Source organism: Diospyros lotus, chromosome 14, assembly GCF_014633365.1.
Source record: "Diospyros lotus cultivar Yz01 chromosome 14, ASM1463336v1, whole genome shotgun sequence".
Lineage (NCBI taxonomy): Eukaryota > Viridiplantae > Streptophyta > Magnoliopsida > Ericales > Ebenaceae > Diospyros > Diospyros lotus.
In genome coordinates, this window is record NC_068351.1 from 22858702 (window position 1) to 22874273 (window position 15572).

At 36.9% G+C, this 15572-nt stretch overlaps 1 protein-coding gene and 1 non-coding gene across 2 annotated transcripts; one reads left to right on the plus strand and one right to left on the minus strand.

Moving 5' to 3' along the window:
- Window positions 1-9107: 9107 nt before the first annotated feature.
- Window positions 9108-9179, minus strand: TRNAM-CAU (transfer RNA methionine (anticodon CAU)). The gene has a single exon. It is a non-coding gene; the product is annotated as a tRNA-Met (tRNA).
- A 3277-nt stretch (window positions 9180-12456) lies between these two features.
- LOC127791149 (exocyst complex component EXO70E2) lies at window positions 12457-14654 on the plus strand. The gene is made up of 2 exons (XM_052320959.1): window positions 12457-14306; window positions 14506-14654. Exons 1-2 carry the CDS (start codon window positions 12457-12459, stop codon window positions 14558-14560), a joined length of 1905 nt encoding a protein of 634 aa, XP_052176919.1. The 3' UTR covers window positions 14561-14654.
- Window positions 14655-15572: the final 918 nt, after the last annotated feature.

Genomic DNA, 15572 nt, shown 5'->3' on the forward strand with positions numbered 1-15572 from the left:
ATTGGACCTCGGTGATAAGACCTGCAAGACAACGGAGTGGCGGGGCTAGGGTCCCCCGGGTGGACTCCGACGTTCAAATTAGTAGAATAAATGCAAGTCGTAATAAATATAAGAGCTGTGGAACTTGAGTTTACCTGGTGAGGACTCTTGTCCTTTATATGCAGACCCGTTATGGGATACCCGAGATAAACCCATGATGAGCGGGGGCACAACTCCCGAGGATCTCGATCAAGTTGGAAAGGGTCTTGCGGCTCGAGCCGGATTTCTCGAGCTCCGCTCCAGATTGTTGACTTGTCACGTGTCAGTCTCTCAAGCGATCCACGTGGCGGGTAAGACTGTTGGTGCGTAGGGGTATTTTGGTAATTTTAGGTGGTGCCACATCACTTGCCTCCCCCCACTCCTTGAGTCGAGCTGAGAATCTTGCTAGGCCGAGGAGTAGCTTAATTTTTAAAGTTACTTGACTGTTGATTTTTCTCAAGACGCACAAGAGCGTCTTTAAACTTGAGATTAATGCCTAACAACTTCATTTACTACCTTGAAATTATAGGAGATCCTTGGTTGGAAGGAAAAATTCGCTTGGAGGGAAACATTCATCATTTTGAATTTTCACCCCCCTTGGGTCCCCTCTATATAAGCTCTAAGCCCCCACCCCACAAGTATCACTTTAAGACAAGCATCCAACTTCTTGAGGTTAGTCTTTTCCCTACTCTTTTATTCTTTCATCACTTTTACTGCTTGTTAGCTTTTTCCTTTGCGTACATTTTTTTTTTTTTTTAAAAGCTTCTTCTCCATTGGCCTGGCCAGGCAGCCTCAGCCATGGCCGAGCTCTCTCGTCTCGACCATGGCCGAGCTCCCCTAGAGAGCCCCTTGGGCCCCTCCTTTTTTTTAATATATATAAATAATATATATGTATATATGCGCCAGGAGGTCGGCCATATATACGCCGACCCTTGGGGCTCTTGTCCCCTTTCCTTACTTTTTTGTTTTTTGTTTTTTTTTTTTTTTTTGTTTGCTTATTTTTTTTGAGATATATATATATAAATATATATATGGGTGCACATTGGGTCGGCCATGGCCGACCCTTGGGGCTTTTGCCCCTTTTTTTTTTTTTTAAATATATATAAATATATATGTTTTTTTTTTTTTGTTAATAATAACAAAATAAGCCTTGACTTGACTAACTCGTTTCTTTGGTTTTTGAGACCAACCACCACGTGCCACCTCTGCGAATGGACCTCGGAAATTTGACCTCGGACTTGGCGATGTCGGAACTCGGTGATAGGACCTGCAAGACAACGGAGTGGCGGGGCTTGGGTCCCCCGAGTGGACTTCGATGCTCAAATCAATAGAATAAATGCAAGTCGTAATAAATATAAGAGCTGTGGAACTTGGGCTAACCTGGTAAGGACTCTTGTCCTTTATATGCAGACCTGTTATGAGGTACCCGAGATAAACTCGTGATGAGCGGGGGCACAACTATCGAGGATCTCGGTCAAGTTGGAACAGGTCTTGCGGCCCGGGCTGGATTTCTCGGGCTCCATTCCGGATTGTTGACTTGCCACGTGTCAGTCTCTCAAGCGATCCACGTGGCGGATAAGACCGTTGGCGCGTAGAGGTATTTTGATAATTTTAGGTGGTGCCACATCAGTTTCCATATAACCTAATATACAACCAAATTAATAATAGTCTCGTTCTAGAGTGAGACCAATTCTTTTAACAAAAAAAAAAAAAGAAAAGAAAAGAATATACAATCAAATAATAGTCTCATTCCTAAGGTGAGACCTTCCAATTGTCTTCAAAGATATATTATCTAAATTCCACCAACACATGCACGAGCTACTCTAAAACGTCTTTGAGTCTACACTTGAAATATATTCACATTAATTTGAACAATCAAATCTAGTATTGCAGCATCATATTGTACGTAGTATCTTTATAAAAGTCATCTTAATTAGAGTCAACATGGTGTTGGTCCAAATATGTAGTGTTTTGTATAATGAAGCATAAGTTATTTAAGGACTAAAAAATTGATCATATATATATATATATATATATTAAATATATGGTTACTTAATTACGACTTAACTTCATCAGCAGAAATTCATATATATTTATTATATATAGCTCAATATTAATGGAATAAATTGATTGAGAGAGAAATACACTTTGACTTGACAAAAATGTTGTTGATGGTAGAGCATACACGTACGTAATTAATTAAGTTGAAAAGGATAATAATGACCGACCGATGCATGGAGAGACTTTTCTTCTTTGATTTTTCTATTTTATTCCTGTAGAAATAATTCAGAACAGTAGTACTGTTAATAATTAACACCCATCAAATTATATACAATTGAAACTTAATTTTAAGATATGCTTACTCATTGACCTTTTCTTCTACCTACCTACTATTCTTCTTCTTTATTAGTTGGCTGGTTATTCTAGCATTTGCCAGCACCTTTTTCTTCAAACATGGAGGATCCAACAGTAAAATATTGCCATATAATTAAGCAATGGGATTCATTAGTTCTCTTGCAAAATGTAAATTTAAATCTAGAGTTGAATGTATTTCTTCCGACTCTTTTTCAACGACTTTTTAGTGCCTTCAATATTAACTTTTCTTACAAAGAGTATGTGTTTAATTAAGTTTTGAGTTGAATGCAATCATTTTAACTCTTTTTCAATACGCTTTATTGTTATAGGGATTGATTTGGAGAAGGATTGACCCCCAGATTCACAAGTTGTGCCACCCCATCCCCCTCTCCCCTTCCCTTTCCCCCCCTAAATAGGCTATATTCACATGATAGATCTAGGGGCGGATTTTGGGAAAGACTGAGGTTGGCACGGGCTAGATTGTAGTCCATGCCTGGCCCCTAGATCCGCCCTTCCTGGTTGTCTCCAATAACTTTTCCTTGCAAATAATGTGTGTTTAAAGCTTGAGATGAATGCAATCCTTCTAACTCTTTTTCAATAAGTTTTACTTATGAGTGGTGGAAGGCTGGCCGCGTGGCTGCCAAACAATGGCTCCGGCTTGCCCAAAACGGCCCCCACCACCAGAGCGCGCCACCCTCGCTCGCCAGCTGCTTCTTTCATATTATTACCCACTTAATTCCTTTTAAGGAATTTCCTCAGCCACTTCCAGCAATTCCACCTTGACCCCATAGTTCCTATTATTAACACCTATCTATGCCATACCCCAATAATATCACTTTTACCCAAAACTAATAAGTTAATCAACTTAATAAATTTTAATTAATTAATTTTTTTCAACCAAATCATCCAACATTTCACTTTCAAATATTTATTAATTTATGCATAATTGGGTTGTTACAATATATGTTCTAAAAAGACCACATCCATGATCAATGTCAACTCTTTTTGAAATAAAAGTTCTTAATATGTTCTCTTTTCATTTTTTATTCATAGTACGGAATAACTTAAAAAAAGAGACACTAAAAAACACTATTTGTACTTCTTTAAGTAGACTTCGTTTTTGCTAATAAAGGATGTCCAATACATACTACATGTTGTGATCCATATATATATTTTATAACCATTTCAACTACCATGCATGGTCTCACTTTGGCACCACCCTTGAATACTAATTAAGAATTGCATGCCCCTTGGGCTCCCATATGAGAATAAATTGCAGCTAGATGTTGTCTTGCATTATATATGAATTATATATATGTCATATGTAACAAAAGCCTCTGACAAGGTTCTTGAAACACCTTTGCAATTGCGTTTGTTGTTTGATCTTCTTCTATAAAAATTGTCTTCGCTTGTCAATTTCTCTCTCATAGCTTCCAGAAATAACTAATTAAGTATATATTTTTATGGGTTTCATCTACTAAAAAAATGCACAATTAAATAACACTTTTTTTTTTTCCAGTGATGATTAAGTACCATAAAAGAATCACAAATCAAGTATATATTAGTTTATTGGTACATGGTATTCAAGATATATAATAACATCCCCAAAGCTACCATAATCCAGTTTTGACCTATGCTTTTCTCCCCAAAAAAACAAGTTAGCCGTGCAATTTTCTAGATCCAGATCTAGTCGAATTGAGTAAAAGAACATTGGATCAGGGGGGACCCACCCATTTTTTTTTAAAAAAAAATAGATTTTGTGGCTTAAAAAAATAATAATTGCTTTTCCAAGCCCCCCAAGCAACCCAAGCCCAACCCCAAAGAGAGCCAAGCCCTCCTCATTGGCTTAAAAGTCTAGGGGTGAAATGGCTTTTGTTCATCTTTAAGCATGCATATACTATGATTATTCATTATCTTGCATTCAAGTTTGCATATACTATTATTGAGCATATTAAACGTGCAAAGTAAGAAAATTTGTACTTTTATAGAGAAGGCTAAACTAGTTAAATGATCATTTGTACTATATTGATGAAAGTAAAAGAAAAATGATGTCTTTCTTGAAGTTAACGAGTGTTTGGCCATATTTATTTAAGGAAGTTTGTGTTTTTCGATTGTGAGATGTGAAAAATTATATGTAATCAAATGTATTTTTGCAAGTAAGTTGTGGGAATTCTGTTGAGTTTTATGTTATGGATGTTTTGGTAATGATTGTATTTATATCAAAATTTTAATATCCTCTTATATTATATTTTTTTAGACTTATTAATATGTTTTGTATTCTTATTTAGAATAGCGATTAAAGATATGTTAAGTGTTGACGTTCAAGATCAGCCGATCGTGATTCGTAGGCCTGCAATGAGTAAATAAGCCCAAAATGCAAGGAAGAGGAACGGAATAGAACATACATGAGGGATTTTTACGTGATTCGGCCAGAACGATGCCTACTCCACAACTGTTCTCTGGTTATTCCAGCAGAGTAACAGTATGGTATTATCAGTGCTCTCTCTTTATTTATAGTGAGTGGTGTTTACAATTGCATAAAATACAAAAGTGTAGAGATAATATCATGGAGTACAACATGTCCTTATCATCTCCATCAAATCGAGAGTGGGCTTTATATTATCAGGGATCTGGTTTGCCTCACAAAAGTAAATGGGTCATTGCTTCTGATTTTTTAGTAATCTTGTTGCTATGCGAGCTGAATAGTTTGATCGACGAGCTAATCAGTTAGGCCAGCGAGCTTGAAGCGTTACTGGGAGCTCGTTGAGCATATCGCTGAGAGCTCGTTTGGTTCCGTGATCTAAGCTCAAATTTTAACGATGTATGAGTTTGTTCTGATGAGCTCAAGCCTATTAGGTTTCAGGCAATTGGGCCAAGCTGCTGGATCGAGTCCAACCCACCTCATGCAATCAGAAAATACATATAACATTAAGTCTATCTTTTTCTTTTTTTTATGCAATCAGGTGTCCAAGTTTCCTCCGAATAATCCCGTAGACAACTTGCCTTCCTCCTTGGTTCGTTCTCTGGATAAATTCAAATGTGATCACAGCCTATACACATTTGGAGTGGACTTTTAAGAAACAACTACCCTCCCCATGGACCCTTTACATTATGCGGACAAGACTCCCAGAAAGGCGACAAAGCGCACCATGACCCTACCTCCATGTGGGTGACTTGTCTTCCAGCCTATTTTCCAGCTAATACTGTTTTTCAGTAATAATTTTATCTTCCAAGACACCACAAGGATTCGAATCTCCGATACTCCTATTATCCTCCTTGTGTTTTACCGATGCGTTATGCCTGTGGAAGGACATTCTTGATAAGATATATGGAGGTTGTTTTAGTTAATAAATGTTGGTAGGATTATCTTTTAATATGTCTTATTTATTAATATTCTCATATATGTTAAAATGATTTTAACCATATGCTTTATTGATGTATCTTCTTATATGTCTCACCTTGGGATCATCTTAAGGATAATGCATAAGTACATTGGGGCTTTAAATAATTTTATAAATAGTTTTATAAGATATTTGCATTGCACATTTTTTGTATTTTTTTTTAAATTAATGAATTATGTTAAATATAAGCTCTTACACTCTCATTTTTGTCTTTTTATTTTTCTCTTATTGGTAAAGCTCATGGTTTGAAAAACAAATTTGAAACTCCCCTAAGTAAAAAATCCTTGGTCTGTCCCTACATTGGATCCTCAGTTTTTTTTTTTTCTTTATAATTAAATGACTCAAATTACTTTGTTCGTCTCCTACTCCAATCAACTCTTTTCTTTTGCTTTGGTAGAATAGTGACAATCTCTCTTAGTATAATTAATGCAATCAAGTAGACTACCACAATATTTGACTAAAAAATTCTAAAGCTTAATAGGTTTTTGTTCCTGCTTTGACCATTAAGGAGATGTATCTCTTTTTATGCAGTTGTCATTTTTCTTCCTAAGCTCAAATGAACCCTTTCTTCGTGTCTTGCAAGTCTCATTCAAATGAGAAATCCGGGCAGACCCACCACAGGTTGAGTGGGGGTGACTTCTTGCAGGTACTATATACTGTGCCTCTTATTTGATGTGTCACTGTATATTGTGATTAACTCCTCTCATGTGCCTGGGACAATGCGTGGAGGGCCCTTAAGATGAGAGATTTCACCCTTTTTGCACCCAAGGTTGAGTGGAGTGAATGGGAATTAAAAAAAAATAAAAAAATTGTAGTGTTTATAAATTAATTAATAATATAATCAGTATTATATGCATATTAATGCATAACAAGCTAGATGTGGTTGGTTGGTGGGGTGGTTTCAAGTGTTTAGTTTTGAATCTTTGAATAAGTGGCCAGGGTTTGAATTAATCCCACTATTGTTGTGTTGAAACAAAGGAGTATATTTCATGCTTTTCATGTTTGTCAAATTTAAATTGGGTATTAATTTCTTCTTAGCATTGAATTTGTTATGGTAAATCTAAATTTTTATGATATTGACGTTAGCCCATCATTTTCTTCTCTTTCTTCCTTCATTATTGAAGATTTATTGTGTACTAAATGAATTTTATCATTTTTAGTTCTGATACAAGAATGTTTTCGATATTTATGCCTTTGGTTTTATATAATAATATATGTTACTTGTTTCAATTGACATTTAAGAATTTAAAAAGATTTATTATACATGTTAATTTAATTTGGAATTTTAACCAATTTCAACACTAGATACTCAAATTGAAAACTATATATGTTGTTGATGTCTTCTCAAGTTTTGATTTTTCTATAATATATATCAATGATTGGAGAACTTGTTTAAAAAATGATACATACAAAGAAAAACATAATTTATCCTTTTAAGTGTTTTTTCTTTTGAAGTAGCTCAACAACTTGGATGAGGGCACCACACTCCTTTGGTGACACAAGATGGAGAAACCTACCAATTGTGCCCATCTATTAGGGTGGAGTTGAGTGGGTACAATACGGTTTGCCCCCAAAAAGCTCAGGCCAAACTCGGGAGACAGAAGCGAAGGCCTGAGATAATAGATGCCTCGTGGACTCCAATACAATTCTCGGTAATGCGAGAAACACAAGTCTCCCTTTGACTAGGCAGTCTCACTCTAAAGTCAAAAAAAAAATGGAATGTGTTTTTTATCCTCTTGATATCCCTCTCATCTAACCTAGTGTTTTTTCCTAAAAGAAGCCTAGCTCCTAGGAAGGAAAAGTCCTTTCAACCTATTTAGTCCTAGCCATAAGGAAAAAGAACATGCTAATAGATAAAGTCAATGGTCACAAAAGGCATCTGGTGAGTGTCATAGAAGATCTCCAAGAAAAGGCTTAGAGGGTCTCTAGGAGAGTGACGTAAACAATAGAAATGCAAAAAGAGGCCTCTGGAAGACTATTAAAGTTATGGGTGAATATGTTGGATGGTCTTCGGGAGAGTTGAAAACACATTTTTCGAAAGCTATCAATGGAAACTAAAATGGCGGAAAAGTGAGAATAAATTAGCTAAGGGACCCTTTTATATGGGGGATTACAGGTGACAAAAAGTCAAACTACAATAAGATTTGGACCATACAATTTGGGTAACGAAGCGACCAAGGGATAACTATGCAATGTGAGGAGGTCCATCAAGTGAAATCACCACATGGTAAACAAATCAAAGGCCTAGGAAAGAGTAGTCTTTTAGAGAATGTAAAGTGATTAGAATACCTTTTCCTCTAGGAGACCCAAAAGAAAGAGTGGGGGCAATTGATGTGTCCAAAAAAATGAGTCAAAGCCCAAAAGTTATAAGCCTAAATAAGAGACCCCAATAGGCCTTTTTGAATGAGTAGTCCTTGAGAGACTTTTTGGTGAGCCTTCCTTGGATATCTTTGAGAGACTTTTGTGGGACTCTCCCAACCTCTGGGAGACTTTTCCTATTACCCCTAGAAAACCCTTCTAGGAGTCTTTTTCCAATCCCAGAGACATGATCTTCGAGAGACTTTCTAAGTTATGACTCGACGAGAATACGTCAACTCACTTTTGTTATCTTTATTTGAAAATCCAGAACAAACAATCTTGAAAAATGTGAATGTTCTTTCATTTGTTAGATTTAACCTCTTTAAATAACGAATGATTCCTTCAATCAAAGTATGATTAAGACTCTATTGAGACTATACTTCTATTACTACTCCTAAGACTGAATATTCTTCTAATTGAACAAACTTAAGTATTGGAGAGCTCATACAAGAAACATTCTGTGCCTCAAATTATTTTCTATTTTATAGGTTTTCCAAAGACAGAGATACAAAAGAATAATTTAACGTAAATATAAATTTATTATTATATCTTAATAATACTAGAACCATAGAACACTAATAATTGATAATCAGAAAGAACATATATATATATATATATATACATATGTATACATACATTATCACCATGACAATAAAACTAAAAGAAAGAAGAAGAAAATGATGATGATTGATAATGTAAAAAAAAAAAAAACACACACACACGCGAGAGAGAGAAAGAGAGGAGAGTAACCTAAAAGGGGAAGAAGAAAAAGAAAGGGAACTACTCCCATCACTTCAGAAAGTATCCAATTATTAATAATCACTGGAATGGTATCAGATCCTCACTTTTGAACAAAGGGAAATAAACCAATATCAATCGATTAGGTTAGGGAAAACAGAGAAACCCAAAGCAAAATGAACCGAAATTGTCATAAAGAACCAACCAATTGATTACGTTGCAGGAACAAAAGCATCCTATCAGAGCCAGGTTTCGATCCTGGGACCTGTGGGTTATGGGCCCACCACGCTTCCGCTGCGCCACTCTGATTCGTGCTGTGTTGGACACCCCAAAATATATATATTGCAAATAAGTCGAATCTCTGAGCGATGTGGGATTGTACGCATTCTTAGTTACACTAAACTATACCCACCACGGCCCTTCAGGATGTAGCTAATTACCTCCCCCACCCTTTCTGGACTGGCACAAAGTAGCCCCCAAAATAAGCACACATTTTCTTTCGCCTTCACTCTCCCCAACCTAAACTCTCTCTCTCTCTAGATATATGTATATATATTTATATTTACTTTAACAGAAATATTCTTAGAAAATCTAATTCTAAACTGCAAATTTTCTAAAAATAGTTTTTGTAGTTACAAAATTACTATACATTTTGAAAATTCAGTGAAAATTTATATCAATCTACCTATCTTCGAGATATATATATACACAAATATAAGGTAGAGCATGTTATCTTACATGAAGTGTTCTTTCATTTTCCAATTTTAGTTATTGAAATAAATTTGTAGGGACTAGACATATTTAAAGGAGTTTGAAATTTTATCTATTAAAAAATTCCTTAGAAAACTTTAAACGGCTAAATAAATTGATATTGCAAGCTACTAAAAATCTGATAAATATTCATTCCAGTTTTACCGTTAATTAAAAACAACAAAGAAATACTCAACTACAACATTTACATAGTCGATTATCATTTTAAATATAGAGACTCAACCTCTGTCCAATCAAATTTATTTGACTAGAGTATATATGTACTCGATTAAGCAAAAAAAAAAAAACTAATTAAGCCTAATTTCTTAATTGACTACTGTCAAAGTACCGAGACTTGACACTTTGTAGTCAATTTAATACTCGGGCAAGATAATTCATTACTCGACTAAAATGATGGTATACTCGAATACTAGTTTTTTTAGTCGATTAATATTACAAATACATAAACTTATCATTTTCAACCTTAGTTCTTACTCGATTACTGAATATAGTTACTCAACTAAATTCTCAACTAGTTAATTAACATTAAGATCACTTGATAAAACATTTCTTAGCTCAATATAATACAGATACTCAATTATACCTTTGAGTATACATGTCATTCTGAATTTTCTAATTGAAGACTTTTCAAAGGATATACTTGATTAAGTTTTTAAATACTCTAAGCCTTGTTTAGGACTACAAGGGGAAAGATTAATTTTATTCTCTCAATCATATCTTCTTTTATGTGTTAAAAGAAATTATACTTGTTGAGAAATTTGTGTTTTGATTCAACGAGAAAATATTTTTTAGTAAATTTGAATAAGGAAATATTTTTTAATAAATTTAGTTCATTGATGATGCCTAAACCCTTTTAAGATATTCTTAACTTTGATAATCCTTTAATCAAGTATAATGTTGAAAAAAATCGAGTATTTTATCAGGTATGTGAGAGCCAATTGAGCAAGCTTTTTGTAAAAATCAAGTAGGCATATGAAAATCTTTTTGTGAAAATTATTCGAGTAAGCTTTGAGAGTAATCAAATAATATTCAGTTCATTTTCAAAATAATCAATTACAATTATAAGTATAATCGACTAAGTGTTAAAAATACTCGAATACATCAATTAATTAAGATAATTCAGTAATCAAGTAATCATGTCTAATGCTCGAGTGCATCTATTTAAGTAATCGAGTAACTTAGGTTAAAAAATATGGGCAATGTTTTATTCAAGTGAAGTTCTTTTGTTGATCGACTAATATTAGTTTATACTTAGCGGATATCTTAGATAATTGAGTAAGGATGAGTTGAAATCTAGTTAAGTTCCTGAACTTAAATTTAATTGAGTAGCATTTCCTTGTATTCGAGTAAAGATTAAAGGTAAATGAGTAAACTTAACTTAGTAATCGTGCAAATAATGAAACTTTTTGAGACTTAAAAAGTAATTGAATAATGAATTTGTTAAGTTTAAAATATACTCAAATACATAATGCATCTAATCAAGTAAGGCTAAAAGTTAAACGGGTAAGCTTAAAATTTCACTTAGATTTATTATTCCCTCATTAAATTATACTAACTTAAAGGATCATAGCGCACTCGGGGGCAACACTGAGGGCAGTTCTTTGAATGTGTTTTTAACATACGAAAGAGACTAGACATCACTTTAGGATCTGTTTGTTTTTCTTTTATAGGATTTAATAACTTATTATTTTTTTGTACTTAACTATATATATATTTTTTTTATGAAACTATACTAATAAGTTAAACATCAAAGTGCCTCAACGGCAATTCTTTGTATCTACTTTTAGCATTGAGAGAAGATTGTACCTCACTCAAGAATCAATTTGTTATTCTTTTATGTCATTTAATAACTTATTCTTCTATTATTGTACCTAAATCATATATATATATATATAACTTGTATTAATTTAAATATCGAAATATTCTCGTGAAAAGGATGTTTTTTGTAGATATTGATAGCATGGAATTTTATTTTAAAATACTTGTAAATTTTATATTTACACTGGATGGAGGATCCATTTAGGCCGAAGTTTGGCCCACTGGGAGCAAGGCTGGCACAACACAAGCCATTGGTCAATGGTCAGTCCGCCCAGCCCCTAGTTTGCTTGCCGAAAACGTCAAGATCAAAGTCAAAAGTCGCATCCTTAAAAGGAAGAAAAAGAAAAGTCAAAACGCGCGAAATTTGGATTCAGTTTCTCTCCGTATTTTTTTTAAAATCCTTGGATTTATTTTTCCACATTTGCTCTTTGTTTGGATTCGCAAAGACTTTCTCTTGACAATTGGCAACCCAAGAAGCACGCGTAAACTCTCCCCAAGTTATAGTTTTCCTTGTTGACCCAGCCAGCCAGCCAGCCAGCCAACACTCCTCTCACTTCCATAGCTCTTTCTTCATCAAAATCCAATAAATCCAGCCGGGGATTCAATGTTTTAGGTTCCCCTCCTCTTTTGTCTAACTCCATTTCTTTCTGTTGTTAAATCTTTTTATTTGGGATCAGCTACTTCCTTCAATATATAACAAGAAAATCAAAGATTAATTCTCTGTTTGCCGTTTGCTAATTGTGTATTTGTGTTCTTGGGTTGTGATCATCAGATCAAGTGGTTCAGTTTGTTCGATTTGTAGTTTTCACTTCTTAAATTGTTAGTACGGACTGATTCAGTAGTATATGAGAGGTTTGAAGTAAAGAAGCTTCCTGAGTTGGCGGAAGCCTCTGCTTTCATGTTTTCTTCTATTTGTCTGAATCTTCTTCTTCATTCATTCCAGACTCCAAGATACAGTCCTTGATACTGGATCCTGCTTCATTTAACGTTCTATGTCATGGGGGATTTAGCTTCTACTAACCCTACCGATGACGGTCAGGAGCATGTACTTGCTGCTGCTCGTCATTTGGTAAAGGCTTTGGGGGCAAGTAAGAACCTGAGCGACGACACCAGAAGACTTTTGATGGAGCTGGACTCGCATTTGTCCTCCATGGCCAGGATCAGCGACAGCAGGGCAGAGGAGATCAGAGAGTTTGAACAACAGCTAAAATTTGCCGAGCAGAAGATTGTGGCCTGGGCATCGAACCCGTCCATGATATGGGCTTCAGGCAGCCGCGAGACAGCTTCAGATTACCTGCAAGCAGTTTATGAAATTCAGCGGATCACAGAGAGTTTTAGTGGCAGAGACAAGGAATTGCTTGGCCAGGCCCATACCCTTCTTCACATGGCAATGGAAAGGCTTGAGGAAGAGCTTCTTCACATACTTCTTGAGTGGAAGAAGCAGTCTCAGGAGCCCGCTTTCTTCATATCTTTCCGGTTGTCGGAGGAAGGCGTTGTGTACGACGAATCATTCGTCTCTACAGACAACGATTCAGTCGAGGATGCATCGAGGAGATATAGCACCGGCACCGAACCTGACCAGGAATATTGCAGTCTTGATTTGGTCCATCCGGATGCAGTTTTAGATATCAAATCCATTGCAAACACGATGTTTGCTTCCCATTACGATCAGGAATTTTGTCGTGCTTTTGTGGACTTCTGGAGGGACGTGTTGGACGAATATATCGTCATTCTAGGCATCGACAAATTCGGCATCGAGGATTTGCTGAAAATGGAGTGGAGACGCTTGAACTGCAAGGTCAAGAAGTGGATCCGGGCGTTGAAGTTCGTAGTTCGAGTTTATCTGGCCAGCGAGAAACGGCTGTTTTACCATGTCTTGGGACAATTTGGATCCGTTTGTTCAGATTGCTTTGTGGAGGCTTCCAAGGCTTCAATGCTCTGCCTCTTGAACTTTGGCGAAGCCATGGCAATCGGAACTCGCCGGCCGGAGAAACTGTTTTGCTTGCTCGACATGTACGAGGTCCTGGCCGATCTTCTCCGAGACATAGACTCTCTGTTCTCGGAAGAAGCCGGATCTTGTGTTAGGGAGGAGTTCCACGAGCTTGTGAATCGACTCAGCGACACCACTAGGGCAACATTCATGGAATTCGGGAACGCAGTTGCTTCAGACAAATCGACGACCGCATTCCCGGGAGGCGGCGTTCATCATCTCACCAAGTACGTCATGAACTACATCAGCACATTGACGGGCTATGCCGAAACCCTAAATTCGCTTCTCGAGAAGGACGCGTCATTGCCCCAGCATCTGCAATCGCTGACGTTCGATCTGGAATTCAACCTCGACAGCAAGTCCAGACTGTACAAGGACGGCTCCTTGATTCATATTTTCATGATGAACAACATCTATTACATGGTCCAAAAGGTTAAAGGCTCAGATCTGGCGGAATTGCTTGGAGATGAATGGATCCGAGACTACACCGTCAAATTCCAGCAGCACGCGAGAAGCTATGAGCGAGGGACATGGGTCCCGCTGCTGTCTCTGCTGCGAGACGATGGCAATTTGGGGAAGACGTTGCTCAAGGAGCGGTACAGAGGCTTCAACAATGCCTTCGAGGAGGTGTACAAGATCCAGACGACTTGGTCGATCCCCGACGGCGAGCTGCGGAAGGACTTGCGAATTTCGATATCGCAGAAAGTAATCCAGGCATATCGGAGCTTCGCCGGCAAGAACTCAGCCGGTGAAAAGTACAGCAAGTACACTGCAGATGATCTGGAGAATTACATCTTGGATCTCTTCAAAGGATCATCGGCAGCAGGATCGCTGCTGCACAATAATGGCCGCAAGCGGTGATTAATTCGCACTCACCTGGCTGGGGCCACTAGTTATCTAATTGTTGCTTCATCACTATATAAACTAACTAATGCACAGCACTCTTGCTGCCTTGGTCTTTGTTTCATATAGTTCAAATGAATGCATCCACGTATATATTGTCATGAGCTATTAAAAAAAAAAATCCAAAATTCTAAAATAATTAAACTTTTGAAGGGTTGGCCCGAAGAACAGAAGACCGGGAGACCGTCGTGAACTGGGGGACCTTTAAGGTCTCTCAGAGACTTGCATCCCATGATTAAAAAGAAGACGGAAGCCGCAGCATCAAGGCCAAGTGAAGCAAGCAGGCGGTTATGAGGCAGGCGCAAGGCTGAAGCGGCAGGCGTGCAGAACACTTGCTCGAAGCAGGCAGGCAGGCAGGAGGCAGCCGGCAGTGGCTTGGCTAAAGCGTGCGGCACTCATGGAAAACTAGTGGCCCCAGCAGGCAGGCGTGTGCCAGGTCTGTCGCACCCCCTACAGATCCCACTTCGGCTCAGAAAGTCGGAAAGATGGAAGGTATTAACTTTTAATTATTTAATTAAGGAGACTATGAGCCTACCTTCCAGATGCACACACATGCCCACCCCGATGAATTGATGTGATTCAAGTGAATTTATATTAAAAATCACCATTGAACTGTCAATTACAAGGCAAAGGCAAACGCGCAGATCTTGATATACAGCAATTAACGAAAATTCACTTCTCTAGGAGACGCGGTCTCTAGAGTCCCAGAGATTGTCCCCAAGACCATCCATGAGGTTATTTTAGGAGACTTTCACATTCTCAGTAACAATCTCTAGAAGAATGTAAGTTACCATGTAATTTTTTTTCTTAATTGGGAGAGGAGAGTCTTGAACAAACTATAAACTCGAAAACTCCAAGAGTCTAGAATTCCTATGAGAGTCTTGTAAAAAGAATAGATGTTATTTATAAAAATTTAATTTCATAAAATATTAAGATAAATATTATTTGCAGAACAGGTATTGTTTCGCCTATAAAACTGTACAAAGGAAAAAAGACAGATTTTAACCAATTATAAGCAATATGCATTTGCTCGAAACAGTTTCGGTAGATGATATTAATGGAAGTACCATTGTTCACGAGAATCTTATCAATAGGATGTTTTGGCAATCACTGTCGAGATTACCAGGAAGTCATCGTGTGGCATAAGGACGTTACCTTGATCCACATGAGCGAAGGTAATGGGCTTTTTATTAGGTTCCACATGAGCCACAAAATCCACA